Here is a 16,790-nt window from a genome sequence, read left to right as displayed (position 1 = left end):
TGTTAAGAAGGGACTGGGAATGCGTTGCCCCATTCCCTTTCTCCCATTTGGTTTGATGCACGTACTGTACATGCATTTGTTATAATGATGATTATTAGTGTAATGTAATCCATTGCACTAAATCACGTTCAGTATTTGTTCACTGCATATACTTAAAATTGTTCTCAATATTTTATAAATATGCATAATATATAACTATCATGTAATTCTATGACAGCTGTCCTTAAAAAGCCATAAGTCTCTTAAGAGCACATCACTGGGCATTGACCGATAATAAATGTGCACCACCTTGTGGCTTTTTTTATTATTGAGCTGAATAACTGTGGTGTTAAACTTTGCAAATGTCACCATCTAATGGCACATGACCTGTATACAACATGCATTTTATGCATGATTAGTATCTGTTATGTGATTATAAAATGTTTTATATCCTTTGCTTATAGTAGCATCAATCATTTTGTTGATGTTGTAAGCAAGGACAATAGTAAAAAATAAATAGCATTTTTACTGTTTTAAATTAATTATTTATATTGTTTATATTAAAATTAGAAATATAAAATATCTTCTTAGCTAATGATCTAAGCAAAATGTTCATTTGAAATACAACGTTTTTGTACAAAATATAATTTAGGATTTATCAATTTATTATCAGCAAGTTGCTGATTGGAACAACACAGACCTTAGCACTAAAACAGCACAAGAATGTACTATTCCCTTCATGGAACACCATCCGATCACAGGACAAACCTGCAAGCAGGGGAGCAATTTTGAGACACAAAATAATTCATCCATACATTTTCTAACCACTTCTTCTAATACAAGGTTGCAAGAGAGCTAGGGCCTATTCCAGCGGGCAAAAGACACAAGGCAGGGTAAGGGCATTGCAAGGCACACATAGACATGCACAAGATCACACTGGGGCATTTTTCTGAGAAGCCAATTATGTATTTGGACTGTGGCAGGAAACTGCAATACCCAACACATACAAACTCTACGCAGATAACACCCCAGGTCCGGCAAAGTAGCAATGATAATCTGGACAGCATATCTCTGAAGTGTGGAAGTTAACCACAGCAAAACATCCTAGACAGACATAGGGAGAAACTGCAAGGTCTGGACATAAGGTGTAACAGTCTGGAATCAAAGCCAGGATCTGAGACCTGTGAAGCGAGTGGCCATGTCACCATATAGTACTAAGCTTTATATAAACAAAGGAAAACAACAGATTTAATAAAAGCTTCTTTTCAATATTGAGCAAAAATGTATCAACCAGAGTTTTGTCAGTGTTTTTTCTGGATTTGCATTTTGATGGACTTTACCTGGGAAATCAATAGTTATAACTAACAGAAAATAGCCCATCAGGGTAACACGTTTTATTAAAAAATGCTCCAGATCGTTTTATTATTAAAGCAATATTGAAGTATTAAAGACGTTACATCACTCAGATCATGATCCAGAATATTTAGTGAGACAATGAGAATGACATGCAAGAGATAACATTGTGTTTATTACTGCATAGCTGTTGTGGAACTGAGAAACTAAAAATGGAGGATCAATTAAAGAAAGATTTTATCAGTGTCACTTGGTGAAACATACAGTACTGTAGATGTGTAAAATATTTCACAAGGCTGCAAAAAATAGTTTGTAAGCTACAAATAAGATTGAGTCTGACTGGAACTAATCATGCCCTCTGGGGGGTGGCAGCTATGATGCAACACCGACCATGTTCAATAATCTCAGAGGTTCTTTAAAAGCTAGCCTGTTTGAAAAGGCAAGGTTTTAAATTTGTGAAAAAAGTGACTTTCCAGCACAGTAAAAAATGCAACTGATGGTCTTGTACCTGAGGAAAAAAACAGATTACTGTAGACAACAGCCACAATAAAAATCAGTAACACATTTCCCTAAGGACCCAAAAGAATCAAGTACAAAGAGGTAAGGAAATCAACCAAACATGGACCCAACATGTTTCATGTTCTTCATTTGGCTCCTCAGTACATTTAATGGAGTTAGTAATGAATGTTAAGGAGGGATGACAACAACAAAGTTCAATCAGACTTGGCTGTCAGTAAATACTGTAGCAATCCTGATGTCATTTACCCTCCCAAAACACTATAAATACCGTATGTGATCCCTTTCTCTCTCTTTCGTAGGTCTGTTGTATCCCACTTTGCAGCTGCTCCTTGGTCACTCCTCACTCTGCATGGGGGTCAAAGCCTCCTCATCCTGTGGCCAGGAGGTTAGCCTTCAGCCAAATTTCACTAAACACTCCATAATCCTTTCAGGACACTTTTATGGGTGTTGTTATTCCTAGTGAAAAATATAAGAATTTAAAATGGAATATTGAGAATACCAGATTCAATCAAGCCAAATAATGAAAAACCCAGAGCCTGAAATTCAAATTCTACTGAGAAGACTCAAGAAATCTCTGACAAGTAAAAATTCTGCATATCCAGTTATACTGTATGTGACATTTCTGTTTATACAACACTGTTTTTCCAGAGCTGTCTTCTCAATCTTGAAATGTAAGGACAAATCCATACCCTGTCCATATTTTTAGACTAATTCCATGCACGTTTCAACACTGTCGGTACCAAGTCTTATTTAATGTAGTGTGAATTGGAGAGAATAAATGACAAGGACTAAAGGCATTGATTAGACAAATATAACAGGACAGTAAAATTATATTAGTATGACAATATCTTCCACTTCTTGTTGTTGAAATACTAGGTCAACAATAGCTGCTGGTTCAAAGATGAGATGAACCACTTTAAAATGAAATATACCAATGCTGAACATATCTCACTGTCTTTCCAAGGATCAGCATAATCCTAAAGTTCTCTGGCTTTAAACTGTTCGACAGTTTTATTTTAGAAACCTTTGATTGCTGATGCTTTCTTGTAACTCTTCAGTAATTGTACTATGCCCCAAAATGCATTCGAAATTTTGGTTACTAAAACAAGAGTATATTACTTAAATAAGGCCCATGCAAGCCAAAATATAATTCACTCCATTGTGATAGTGCAGATGCAAATCAATTTGTTCAAAAAGCATTGCAAATTCACTAACAAGGAGCCAGGGGACATCTCATTGTTATACAGTAAGTCTTTTTTTACAGCTGTATTCCCTGAGAAGAGATAAAAGCAAACTGACACTTTAATGAAACCCTATGAACAATAAGTCTCATCTTCTGTTTTGTTTTGAATGGTGCCCAAAATAGAGTTATAATGTGCAATAAAAATGCTAATACTGTAATCCGGGTTTATGTGCTTGAAGATGTTACCTTGTGGTACATTTTATGAAAAAGTTAAGTAGATTTTTCTATATAAAATGAGAATAAACAAAGGTGATTATCCTCACCATAAGGTGCCTGTCTGAAGTTACAGCCCATGCATTCAAGGATCATTATGGAAGGATAAGCAATGTTAGCTACACAGATTAATCAATGCTCACCATTAGCCAGGATTCATTGATAAAGCACATTTATTATTTCAGTGAAAATTCACCAATTCCAAAGATGTCTGAAGTTCCTTCAGCCTTTTAGATCTACCTATAATTTGTCACAATTTGTGTTAATAGTTAAATTGAAGGCTTGTAACTACTCTAGGTGAAAGCCTTATTCTTTTTCTAAAGACAGCTGTGTAGCTATGACAATAAGGATCAAGAGCCTATACGCTCTGACACTTTGTATCCACTTCCTTTGTCCTGTAGTAGTTCCTTTGTCAGAAAGGTGCCATTACTGTCTCATTGAGATGTAATGTAAAAAGCTTAAGTGCTTCAATAGTACACAAACAACAGATATCAGTTTTGGAACCCTACATCAATCCATTATTAGATGGCCATTTATTTCTGATAAGGGTCACAGCAATTCAGAGCCTAATCTAGCAGCACAAGACAAAATGTGGGACTACAGCCTTAACAGGGGTCAGCCAATTGTTAAGATAGCACAAACCCAATAGTATATAGTTACTGTATACTGTATATTCAAGAACACACAATCTCACACAAATACTGCTGATTGTTTTTATTTGTTCTTTTCTTAATGAATTTCAGTGCTGCCTTTGATACTGTTTATTATACCATTTTGCTGAAGAGATTAGAGAAGGTTCTAATAACTAGAATTACACTGTCATAGTTTAAGTTTTATCCAATTTATAGAAATTAATTAGTTCAAATTAATTAATTAACTAACTAACCTGTATTGGTATTAATGCTCCTCAACAAATATGGTCACATCTGGCACACAGGGCTCAGTTCTTTGTCCCGTTCTTTTTTGAATCTATAGGTTGCTAGTAGGTCAGATTATTCACTGGAATTGCATAATTTAATTTTATGCTGGTGACAGTCTAATTTATTTTGACACAAAATGTGACATTAATCAAGCACTATCTGCCATGTCACACTGTTTATATGATGTTAAAACTGAATGCAGCATATATTTTTTTTCCTTATTAACTTAGTAGGTTTTTCAACTTCAGTTTAAATAATTTCTTGGAGTCTGTCCAAACACTCATGTCAGGATTCATGGTGTCATCTTTGATGACAGCTAATGCATTCTTTTGTCTTTGTTGCAGCATCTTCAGAACTCAGTGGCCTGAATCTTAGTTGAAACAAAAATACACGACAATTTCAACTGTTTCAGCTTCCTTGCACTGGCTTCCTGTAGATTTCAGAATAAAATTCAAAATACTGTTGCTTGCCTTTTGGGGTGTGAATAGTTTATCTCATTACATCATTAATAAACTGTAAAATCCCTACACACCTACACCTCATTCTAACTTTTTAGATACTGTCCTTCTTTCAGTTCCCAAAAGGCTCCAAATCGGAAGGTATTGTTGCACTAAGGGTGTAGAATTATCTCATATATTAAATTGTGTACATAAGTCAGGACTTTTCAATCTTGCTTTTATACAATGCTATTTAATTATGTTTACATTATTATATTATTTTGTGTATATCATTTTTACCTTTATCTTGTTTTATTTTAAGTGCCTTGAAATGATATGTCCTGAAAGGGATATGATAACAGGTAACCTAGCCAGAATGTCTTTGGAAAAGAAAACAGAGCACACAAAAAAAACCCACATGGAAACAGGGAAAACATGCAACACACCATACAAGGAGAGCCCCGATCCTGATTCAAACTCAGGATCCCAGAGCTACAAGGCGCAAACCACCACACCACCCAAAACCATACTGTACATTCCCTCTTTAAAAAGAATAAATGCAAGAGTACACTGGTTACAAGAACTAGTTTATTTTATCATTAACGCAGGTAAAGCATTATGTATATATAAACTTCTATAATATGTTTAAGAATTAAAAAACTCACATTCATTTGCTACATAAATTAAACGTCTTCCAGATTTGTTAACATTGCAACAACCAATCCCTTTTTCATCCCAATACAGATCAGTCATGCATTAAAGGTTACATACAGTAAATATACTCACAGAATAACAGTGAAGTACATATATGTTTCTTGCTTTGCTAAATTCTCAGCAATTTTCCAGTTAACTGTTCAGTCGGAATTTAAGACTTGCTCTCAGTACTATTTATCTGGAACAGACTAAATACAGGATGCAAAAATATCTGCATATCTATGTCCCATGCTATTAAATAAACACAAAAATGGGAAACAATTAAAAAACTATATGTTGTAAGTCAATATTTATATTGTGTACAAACCTAGCTGATTTTTGATAGATGGAAAAATCAGTTGTGACAGAGCCTAAACTAAGCCCTTGTGTAATAATCTAATATGTAACAGTCTCAGCTCATACACTCACAATGTAGTTGTTTTTGCCCTGTTACCAGTGGCTAGAATGGGTTTGGCCCTCTAGCAACATAATGTTACAGTACCCATTGATAGTATATGTTGGTGCTGCATGCAAATTGGAATTTGAAGGAACATTTTATTTATGCACGGATTTTAGTAGCAGTTTCTTGAAGTAAATATCCATCCTTCCAGCATTCTTTTAATGTCACTCTTCCTGAAATATTTTCTATAAACAAGTACCTTCTCAATACTCTATTTTTTATTGTAAATGTGTCTGTGTTTTAAAAGTTATCTCCTGTATTTTCTAGGTTATCTGAATATATGAATGTTTACAAAATGCAAATGTGCTCACTTGCAAAAACAAACATTGCTCCTATGCTGCTAACAAGACACATATACTTGATTTCCTTAAAAATGACTATGTAAATGGTATAAAAGCTTTGGCGTATTTGCCTACAAGTTGTGCCTGCACACTTGAAAAAGGTTCAAAACAATACTGTATGAAAATTTGACTTCATACTTCTTAATTTCCTTTAACATACCGAGTTTTCCACATAAAACTGTGGATAAAAATTATGCTGCTGCTATTTACATATAATCTCATTATGATTTGTAGTTCAACCCTTTTAATTTTCACTCATTAAAATAGAATTTAGAAAGAAAGGATAACTAGTCTCTTTTAGCTGACATTTCACTGGGCAGCTTTTGAGAAAAGAAGGAATTTATATTTTCCTAAACATGATAATGGCACCCTATGATGAACATGTCTCAAGTGTCCATTTAAAAAGACAAAGGACTAAGGTAGGTGATGCTGTAGGCTTCCAGGAAAATGCAAGTCACACCACCTCAGCTTTCTGGAAACTAGTTTAGACTACAAATCAATTCACCACTGATTTTTTTGTGTTGCAATTCTTTATCTAGCAAAACTATAAAAGTAAATATTAACCCATTGCTATTTCAAAGGGTAAGGTCTATTCCAAACTGACAATAATTACAGTCTCCATGTTCAGTTCTTTTTACCTAAAAAGTTTTAAGTGCCCATTGTAAACAGCTGGAAAAATATTCTAGATGCACTCAAGCAGAACAGTATATTAACCATAACATTAGACACAAAGATAAATACAATCCAGTTTCATATCGTGAACAGCAGTGTGTTGTAGCAGCTAAGCACATCTTGGCAACTGACAAAATTTGGTAACAAGCAAACCTGTTGTGGCAGCTTAAACTAAACTATCATTAATCAGAATAATATTATCTATAAATTATACAATATTCTAATATGTTGTAGTTAGTTTATGCCTGGTAAAATGTAATCATTAAAATACATGATCAGATTATAAATTTGAGTATCTTAAAAGGTATCTGTTAGTGGAAAACAGACAAAGAATTGAGATATTAAACATTCAGAGTTTAAAAATATCTAAAGCATTATGAATATGTATGTTTTATTAAATAATGTAATTTAGAGACCTCAAAGGACATTTTACTAATTTCTTAAGTGAAATTTTTTGATCCACTATAAATAGAACCACATTTATCTTGATGATGAAATCTAAAATTAAGATACAGTAGAACCCTCTTGGTTCACTCTTGGAACAAAAGTAAGGAAGCAACCATAGTTTGTCCACTTGTCATCATTTGTAGGAAAAATATCATTATATGTACTGTAATCATATTTTTGAAGGTATATAAAAAATGTAACAAAGGAGTTTCAACTAAATAACAGAAAGATAGAGTGTAGACATTCTACAGTTAAGGACTGACATTAAAACAAAAATATGAAGACATGACTACATTTTTCTTTTTACAAACCTGCTAAGATAAACCGGTGGTTGCACTTCTAGATCTGAAGATTTTCATACTGTCTTCTTTGCCTGTGTAGTTCTGGGCAAACATTTGTATCTTATCCCATATTATATCATAAGTCATGCTCGATGTTGCATAGAAAATATAGTCTAGTCTAGCATATGGAGGGTAATACAGTATCTTTAAGCAATCCACAAAAGTAGGCCTAACTTCAAATCCTACCGTTTGTTGCTACAAAAGAAGGATAAAGGAAGTGTGCTGTATAATTTCAATAGTAGCTACAAACAGAGCCAGAAACGATTATAGGCAAGGCCATTATTTGTAAGGGTAGCCTGAGAGTCGTTGAGCAGAAGAGAAAGAGAGCCCAGAATGTTGGTACCCTGGATGCTAGCAGCTGCCTGTGGAGGAGCAAACCGAGCTGCACATGTTCAAGTTAGATGTCTCTGCTTCAGTTTCGTCCTCAGTGCCACCTTCAGCTTCTCCCTCGACCTCAGCCTCTGCCTCTGCCTGTGTTTCTGAGGGACCCGTTTCATCTTGTCGTTTTTTCAATCTGATTTAAGGGCAAAAAGGGATAAAACGCCCACTGTGTCAAAAGTTGAAGTGATTCATATCAATGGCAAAGAGCTGGAAACTGAGGAGTATTGAATGCTAGGTATTTCATTATTACAGGCTCTCACTGATGGAGACCATGACCAATCTCAGGTGCTTTGTTAAATTAAAAGGCATCTATTGACAGTACAGTCTATTGACGGTACAATAGCAGGAGTGTGCCATTTCTGGATCATTCCTCGACTAGCAGAAGAATTAATTTCAGCTACAGAAATGAATGAACTATTTTGTCATGTGAGGATGAAACACACTGCACTGACCTCAAATTAAAGAAGAGTGTTCTTGAAGGCATTGTGAAGATCGCGTTCAGTGTTTTCATAATGAAAAGGTCATATAGTATTTGCCTGCCTTTTTGTCTTCTACATATTTTTGGATTTTAGGGTTATAGGTCTATTACCTTAATCCTAAATAAATATTGAATAAATAAATAATAATCATGAATAATTCCAATAGGTAGCATAGGAGGTCATCTGTGAATGTGTGTCAGGCTTCATATCAAGCACTAGAACCTCAAAAGCATTTTTATTAAAGAAAAAAAAAAAACAATATATGAAACATACATGTTAGTTAAACTGAATAAAGAATAATATTAATTAAAATATACTAAGAAGTGTTAATGGAGATACGTAGCAGTAAAGTGGCACAAAAAGCCATAAAATATTAGTTCTCATCTGGGAGGTTTTCTAAATTTCAGATTCAGATGTTCCTTAATAATGTATTAGTTGACAATTGTGATGTAGTGTAACTCTGATACACCAATATTCACACTTATAGAGTGCAATTTTAGTCTCCAATAAAAATTGTCTTTCTAAGATATTTATATTGTACACAAAAAACAGAAATTACAAAGTAAAGTAATGGAAGAAAAACTAAATGCTTGCACTGTGGCTTGCAATGTAAAAAAACACTTCTGTTAAAGCAACCCTTACATACATTATAGTGATTTAATCATTATTTTCAATAATCACTGTAGGAATGCATGGTTAGCCAGGAGTCTTATTATTCTTTGTGTACTGTACTTACTTTTCTCTATTGAAGATCATGAATTCTTGTTGGACAGCCTCAAGGCACTCCTGAAGATAATCATTTTCCTGTAATAACAATACATACATATTTCAGCACAGGTGAGGAGTTACAAAGACATAATGTATATAGTGATATAGACAAAATATATTGGTGGTTGTTTGATGTAGCTCGCCTAGGAGAGGGAAAGACAGAATAACTGAAAGCATGAGGCTGACTGGACCCACCCTCACTTTCTCAAGGAATGAACTAAGGAGCTGCTCCAAGGGTGAAGACGGGATGGTGGGACTTGTCTGAGAGAGATGTGCAAGGAGTTCAGGAAGTAATATATATATATATTTATGTTAAGACTGCAGAAGTTGGCCAGAATAGATCTGACCTGCCTCTGAAACTTATGTTTAGAACTCCATTTGTTGGATCATTTGAATACAGTTTGTTAACACACATAATCACAACCCATGCTGATGAATATACAGTAGCATTGTGTGATTAATGTAAATCACACCTGCAACATGCAAACCTCTTTTAAATAAAAGTTTATTCTGAGAAAGCCATTGCTTCTCAATAACCACTTTTTTTGTTGTTCATCCTCAATCTTACACAGACCCATGTGAAAACCGGAAAAAAAAGAACAATTGAAAGAGAACAAAAATGAACATCTGTCTACTTACTGACTGGGAGTCTTTGCTGTTGTCTCTTGATTTGTTCTTTGCCAATCTCTTTTTCTTCTTGTGAAGAGGTCTCGACTCCAGGATCATCTCCTCCAGCTCAAAAGTGGGGTCGCAATGCAGACGGCCTTTCTGTTAAAACAGGACACACTTGATTGCTAACTGGCTCTGAAGCAGAATTCTGCTGTAGTCTGTAAGAGTAATGTGTCAAAAACCATACAGTCAGTCATAGATCTTGGTAGAGGAACTACTAGAAGCTACTGCAGAGCAATGAACATTTCATCTGGTGCCTATTAGTGTTTGATAGTAAAGTGTGCTTACATTTGGAACAAATCCAGGCTCAACTTTCTTTTCATAGACAGCATCCCAATTTACATCAGATAAGTATGGTGAGGTCTGCATATCCGTAAGGCCGCAGAAGCGATGCTCAGGATTAACAGTCAGTAGCTGCAAAATACAAATGCAGTACTTTCTTAATGCATATTTTATTTCTTGAGGATTCAATAAAGGGCAAGAAGCAGGCAAAAGGTAAGCACCATGCAATAAATACTAAAATCTTTTTAAAAAGGATATTCATGATATATTATGATATATACAGTATACAGCCTGCCATATCACTCTGCAACTCAAAACTGGCCACCCACTGAAGCTAAGAAGGTGTGAACCTGGTCAGTAACTGGATGGGAGACCTCCTGGGACAAATTAAGGTTGCTGTTAAAAGACGTGTTATTGGGGCCAGCAGGGGGTGCTCACCCTGCGGTCCATGTGGGTCCTAATGCCCCAGTATAGTGACGGGGACACTTAAAACCGAGGTCCTGACTCTCTGTCGTCATTTAAAATCCCAGGACATTTCTTGAAAAGCATAGGGGTGTAACCCTGACATCCTGGCCAAATTTCCCATTGGCCTTTACCAATCAGGGCCTCCTAATAATCCCAATCTATGAACTGGCTTCATTACTCTGCTCTCCTCCCCACTGATAGCTGATGAGTGCTGTCGCATCATCCAGGTGGGGCTGCACATTGGTAGTGGTGGAGGGGAGTGGAGTGTCCAGAAAAGTGCTATATACAGTAAGTGTAAGCAATTACTAATATTAATTATTATTATTAGCATTCCAGAATTAAGCAGTTTACAAGTTTTATCATATCAGTGCTAAATTATGATACAGAAAAGACCGATTTCGACAAATAAACCTGTTTAATAACAAGTCTCCATATTTGCTTTGAATATAGCATAATTCTTCATCAGAGATATAGATTTAAGACAGTAAAGCTTTCTATTTTTTAATACTAAAAGGGCTTTACTATTAGAAATAGTACTGAGAGAAATGTGGTGTATATTGAAATACTATGGCCATAGAAACTGGGCAGGCAATCAGGAACTACTCTCAAGAAACAAAAAATATGAACCACAAAAATACGAAAACCACAACATAACCATGAAAAATGACAAACAAGTGTGGAGAACTTTTAATCTACTGAATTATTTATTTTCTTAAATAATTTTCTATTACCATTTTCATAGAGTCTTTTCTTTTTTAGTGTTTGGAATTTAAAAACAAGTTAAACATAAGTCCCAAACCATTTGAACATTTTAAGCTGTTATTTTATGAAATTGTTATACAGTAAGAATTTCATAAAGAATTTAATCATCTAATAATATTTTTATCATATTTTTCTTGTTGCTTCCTGAATATATTTTATATTCGTATCTGACAATGATCTGTCACTGAAACAGTAAAATTACAGATATGCAAATGTGTTTTATTTCCCTATACTTGCTCTTGCTCTCATACAAGAGTAGAGAAAACACTATCCCCTCACACTTTTTCAAATTCTGCCCTGAGTTTCTTAGCTTCTTTGCTAAATGTCCATTAGAGGGCTCTCATCAGCCAAAATCTTTGCTTTTGCTAGAATCAGAAAACAGAAATGAACTAAAATAAATTATTTTATATAAGTAAATAATTTGATAAATCAATACCGATTGTAATAATTGGAAATAAAATTAATTATACACTTAAAATATAGTACTATTTCCTTGGCCACAACCTGAATTCAGCCTGCAGTACCAGACATTTCTAGAGCATTCATTCAGCAGGGAATTATTTTATGTTATGTTTAACTAACACAAGGAAAATGTTTTCATCTGAGCCTCTGAAAGAGACAGTCATCCAAGACTAGGATAATATGGAAATGAAACAAGTCTACTCTGAGGGATTATAAATGTAAAAATGTATATCATCTTTCTGTAGAATAAAAAAAAACAGAAAATAAATAATGTTTCATAAATGTATTGTAAAACATTAAATGTATCAAGTATTGCAAGTATCAGTTCTATATAATAATCAGGTATTAAAAGGAATGATATTCATGTGCACTAAACCTTTAAAAAAAAGACCACAAATAAAGTTATTGCATTGTAATTTGTGTTAGACTTTTTGACCATTATCAGATACTCCAATTATGTTTGAGAGCGGAAATTCTGAAAAACTTTTTATTTCAAACTGAATATGTGGAACATACTTTAGACTAAAAGTTTTTTTTTACCTTTTAATTCCAATAGCTAGCATAGGAGGTAATCTGTGGTCTCATTGTTGTCATCCAGACAACTATGTGTCAGGAATTAGCATTGAGGACCCTATGCAGAAAACCAGGGCAAACTCCAAAAGGCGCAGTCGAAAGAACAATCCGAGGTCAGAAAGCCGAAGGTAAACCAGCCGGTGCTAAAGTACAAATAACCAGAGGCGGAGCCGTAATCCATAAGTGAGCCGAGAGTAAAAACCAGACAAAAGTACCAAAACCGAAACCAGGAGACGTAGACGGAGAACAAACCAGGGTCAGGAAGCAAAAACCAAGTAGTGAATAACAATGAGACTGGGAGTAGCTCTAGCCAGGAAAACCCTAATACTGAGCACCGGGAAGAGTGTGAGGCAGCATTAAATAGGCTGGGGAAAAGGGCTAATTGGGAACTGTGCTGGAATGTGAGGTGGAATGCCGATTCCTCGGGGGGCGTGGAGTAACACTATGTCTCTGATACAGACTGAACCTTCTGTTTTGGCTTTGTGTGGTGCCAGATATGCCAAAAATGCCTCATTGATCTTTACAAGAATTCAAGGTTGAGGGCATTGCAAAATCTCATTACAATAAAAAAGACAGAAAACATTACAGCAAGGGTATAAACAAGGCCATTAACAACCAGTGTAAACCCAATTCAAATGAATGGGGAATTTGAAAATGAAAATGTCATTATACCTATGTAAACTGTTTAATTGTATTGTTTTAAAATGTATTTCTCCACAATTACATGAGTAGTGTCCAAATGCAATGTGGTAGCTTGTTATTGTCACTAACAATACTAATACAGTAAATACATGGAAGCCCATCCATTTCTCTCACCTTCCTAAGTAGAGACACCAAGTCTTTTGACCAAGCAGAGGAGTACTGCACACTGACAGTGCTGAATAACTGCAGCAATGACTCCACTGTGTTACTGGAATGGATATCATATGGTCTCTAAAAGGAAAAACATGAAAAACAAGTCAATAATTTCAGACAGATCAGATTGCCTCTCCTGTCATCAAAGTACATCACCACAATCACAGGCAGCCAAGTCTTTCTTTTGACCAGACACTCTACCCATCCACGGAGAACTTCATAGGTTGTCACTCCCAGGGACCACCAGTCCACTTCAAAGGCATAGCCAGTTCCCCCATTCACAAAGGAATGAAATATTTCTGGTGCTGTTCCAAAAACAAAATGAAATATAATGTCAATGTTCCACAGAGTTGCAACACTGGTCACAACTCTCGCTTTTCCATAAACAGATTGCATGTGGGAACATTTTGTGTACAAGTTCTCAAGCCACTTGAGAAAATCAGAAACAAAGAAAGCTTTATTTATGTAAAGTAAAACAGATGATTATCTTCACATCACTGACACAGAAAATACTTTCTTTTTCAACTAAATTGACCATTATTTCCAGTCTTTCTTTAGCTCTATTCTATTATTTTTGCTTTGAATCAAGTATTATATGGGAATTATTAGGAAACTGTTTACTGCTTTTAAAATTCATTGCAGTTTAATACATAATAACACACAATAGGAAATGGAAACAGCGGGGGTCTTACCCATATATGGCTTTGTTCCAGCTAAAGCAGTTGCTCTTTCTCCATCTTTAATTATTGTTGCTATGTTAAAATCAGTGAGGTGTGCATGTCCTGTAAAAACAAAGTCAAATTAAACAAACATGCTGCTTTACGAAATATTATGCAAGTAGGTGCCAAAACAACAGTCTAATTTTGCATCTTAAGATGTACTTTATGTGTGGCATGCCTGTCTTGGAATGGACTGTAATAGCTCATGTGCCATGAAATATCCATATCATTTGTAAATAGACACACTGGGTGGTAATTAATCAGATTGTGGTTGGTGGTTACACATTGTCTTTTGTGGCTAATATGTTTAGGGATATAAAGGGCCTCATGGTGATAACTGTTAGTCTTGTTTTGGTAGCAGTCTGTGTAGGCTCCTACAGTGTCTTGTTGTTTGAAAGGCCTTTTTAAGTGCTGCAATTCAGCCAGCCTGCACTGTCCAGTATCACGGTTGTGAGTGTTTCCATGAGTTACTTTGTTTAAGGGTGGGGTCTGACACAATATGGTTGGCATATTATAATTTACATTCAAATCTCAGTATTTAAAATATGTTTAGTGCTAAATCAAAGCTATGATCTGCCTACTGAACTTTGCCAACCCATCGGTGGATTTCATTTGTGCAAAAACACACACTCTGTGTTTAATACATTGAATTGTTGACTTGGTTCAGACCAAAGCCTTCTTTCCTGGGCACAGAAAAGACATACTAATGACAGTACAGAATAAAATGAAACTGTAATTTTTTGGACTATAATTCTCAGTTTTGCTGCATTATTATAAAATGTGGATAAAGTGATAGATATTTGTTTAGCAGAAGTGTTTTAATTGGAATGTGTCTCTCACAAGATTACTGTATAGCAACATGTCCTAAATGGTTGACCTAAAGCTCTACTGTCTAGATTATACTATACAATAACAAATATGGACACACATATAAAATGTATGAAAGTGGACCAGCATGTCCTTGATTTTATTCTTTTAGTATTTAAAGCATTACCTTTACTATTTTTACAACAGTTTCTGGCCCTGTCAGAGGAATATTGGCACAGTAATGTGAAAGAAGCCTCACATGGTCTAACTCAGTTACAGTACATCCAGTATACAGTATATCACCTTGAACTATTTCTTTCTGTCTCAAGAGATTAGAGACCTGTGCTGTGCCATTATAAATGACTTCTTCTGGCTAAGAAAGAATCTTTGCTCTTATAGAAGGTAATTGCTTTTTAAATTTGTACAAAAATAATCTCTTACCTTGCTCATCAAGTAGGATGTTGTCAGGTTTGATATCCCTATTAGAAAGAAAAATTGCAAAAATATAACATTATTTATTAAAGAAATTATGAAAGAAGATAACCTGAGCAATTAAGTCATACTGAATACAAGTAAGATGCATTATTTGCAATGTCATCTTTTGAAAACCATGCATTTTGATTTTTATTTCAACAGCTTCTGTGCATCTGTCAGTTTACCTAAAGGTGCGCATTTCTATTATTAATTTGCTTGGATTTTTTATGCAGTCATGTATGGAGATTACAATTTTCTATTTTTTAATATATGTTTTTATACCCATTTATTCAGCTGAAACAATCTTGGTGAAGTTGCTTCAACAAAGATACAACAACCTCTCTACCCAGGTAGCTCAATCTAGCCTAAGGATAAATTACCTAACAGACGTAAAAGCAAATACCTCATCGTCCCCATTTTCTTAATAACAGCATACTGTATACGAATAGCCACATTGAAAATTCGATCTACACCTTTCAAAAGAATTATAGGAATGCAAATGACTACAGCAAGTGAGTGGTCTTTGAAGCCAGAATTGATTAATTCTGTTAATGTTTTTCAGAGTAATACAATGGGGGAATTTAGATTAAAATTCCATTTAATTTAAAGGAATAACCAATCTATCATATCAGATAAGGGGAGACAATATCTCCATTTATCTTGAAAAAGAGTGCAGTTGTGGAATTATTTAAACTGAATAAATGTGAAGTTAACCAATTCTGTGTGGAATTATTTATAAAAAACACAAATGTCATGAAAGTACCAAAATAGCTCTTCAGCCAAAACCTGAAGTTGTTTTTATAATTGTATGCAATTAGATTCTGAACACATAAGGGGAAGGGTAGATGAGCAATATGCCTTTTCTATAGTAACTTAAACCACCAGGGTGCAGCTACAATGTTTTTATTTTAACTAGAAGAGCTTTTTCAAACTGCATCTCATTGCAGAGCTATGCAGTACTATAATTCTAGGAATTGCAAGGTACTCTTAAGGCTGTGAATTAAACTGATGTGCCATGAAAATCATTCAGACTGCTGTTATAGTTGGGTTTTATTAGAGACAGATACTGTATGTCCTTATTATACTAGCACCTTTAAGAACATAAGAATACAAATAAGGCCATTCAGCCCATTTTGTTTTTTTTTTCAATGATCAGTTAATAAATATAAAGGTCTCATCCAGATGTTTCTTGAAAGAAGCCGGTGTATTGGCTTCAACATAGCTGGGCAGCTTTTTATAGATTCTCACACCACAACTATAAAGAAAACCTACCTAGAGCTCAAAGCTGGAACCAACTTGTGAGACTAAAACATACTAAAATATATTTTGGATTAAATGTCCAAGGCTTGAACCAACTTTAAATTGTATCGATTTCAAAAACCCTTTCAGCTGCCAAAAAGCACAGCACATTAGTGATGTATAGGTGACTTTGATGCATTCAAATGCGTTTTTATTTTCTAGGCACTCTTTGAAGAA

The 16,790-nt window shown here is 34.8% G+C and overlaps 1 protein-coding gene across 2 annotated transcripts in view; it reads right to left on the bottom strand.

Annotated features, from left to right (window-relative positions):
- Nucleotides 1-5,238: 5,238 nt before the first annotated feature.
- Nucleotides 5,239-16,790, bottom strand: part of stk32c (serine/threonine kinase 32C) — an 83,925-nt gene continuing 72,373 nt past the window's right edge. For both annotated transcript variants that reach the window (XM_088635033.1, XM_088635032.1), the window contains exons 5-12: nucleotides 15,282-15,319; nucleotides 14,007-14,096; nucleotides 13,516-13,619; nucleotides 13,276-13,392; nucleotides 10,204-10,329; nucleotides 9,886-10,014; nucleotides 9,215-9,282; nucleotides 5,239-8,132 (exon numbers count right to left, since the gene is read on the bottom strand). In XM_088635033.1, the coding sequence (XP_088491159.1) occupies nucleotides 7,970-8,132; nucleotides 9,215-9,282; nucleotides 9,886-10,014; nucleotides 10,204-10,329; nucleotides 13,276-13,392; nucleotides 13,516-13,619; nucleotides 14,007-14,096; nucleotides 15,282-15,319 (835 nt within the window). In that variant the 3' untranslated portion in view covers nucleotides 5,239-7,969. The remainder of the gene's footprint in view (nucleotides 8,133-9,214; nucleotides 9,283-9,885; nucleotides 10,015-10,203; nucleotides 10,330-13,275; nucleotides 13,393-13,515; nucleotides 13,620-14,006; nucleotides 14,097-15,281; nucleotides 15,320-16,790) is intronic.

This window comes from Lepisosteus platostomus, chromosome 6 (genome assembly GCF_059453375.1).
Source record: "Lepisosteus platostomus isolate fLepPlt1 chromosome 6, fLepPlt1.hap1, whole genome shotgun sequence".
Lineage (NCBI taxonomy): Eukaryota > Metazoa > Chordata > Actinopteri > Semionotiformes > Lepisosteidae > Lepisosteus > Lepisosteus platostomus.
The sequence above is the reverse complement of the archived record's forward strand: the minus strand, read 5'-3'. Positions and strand labels throughout refer to the sequence as shown.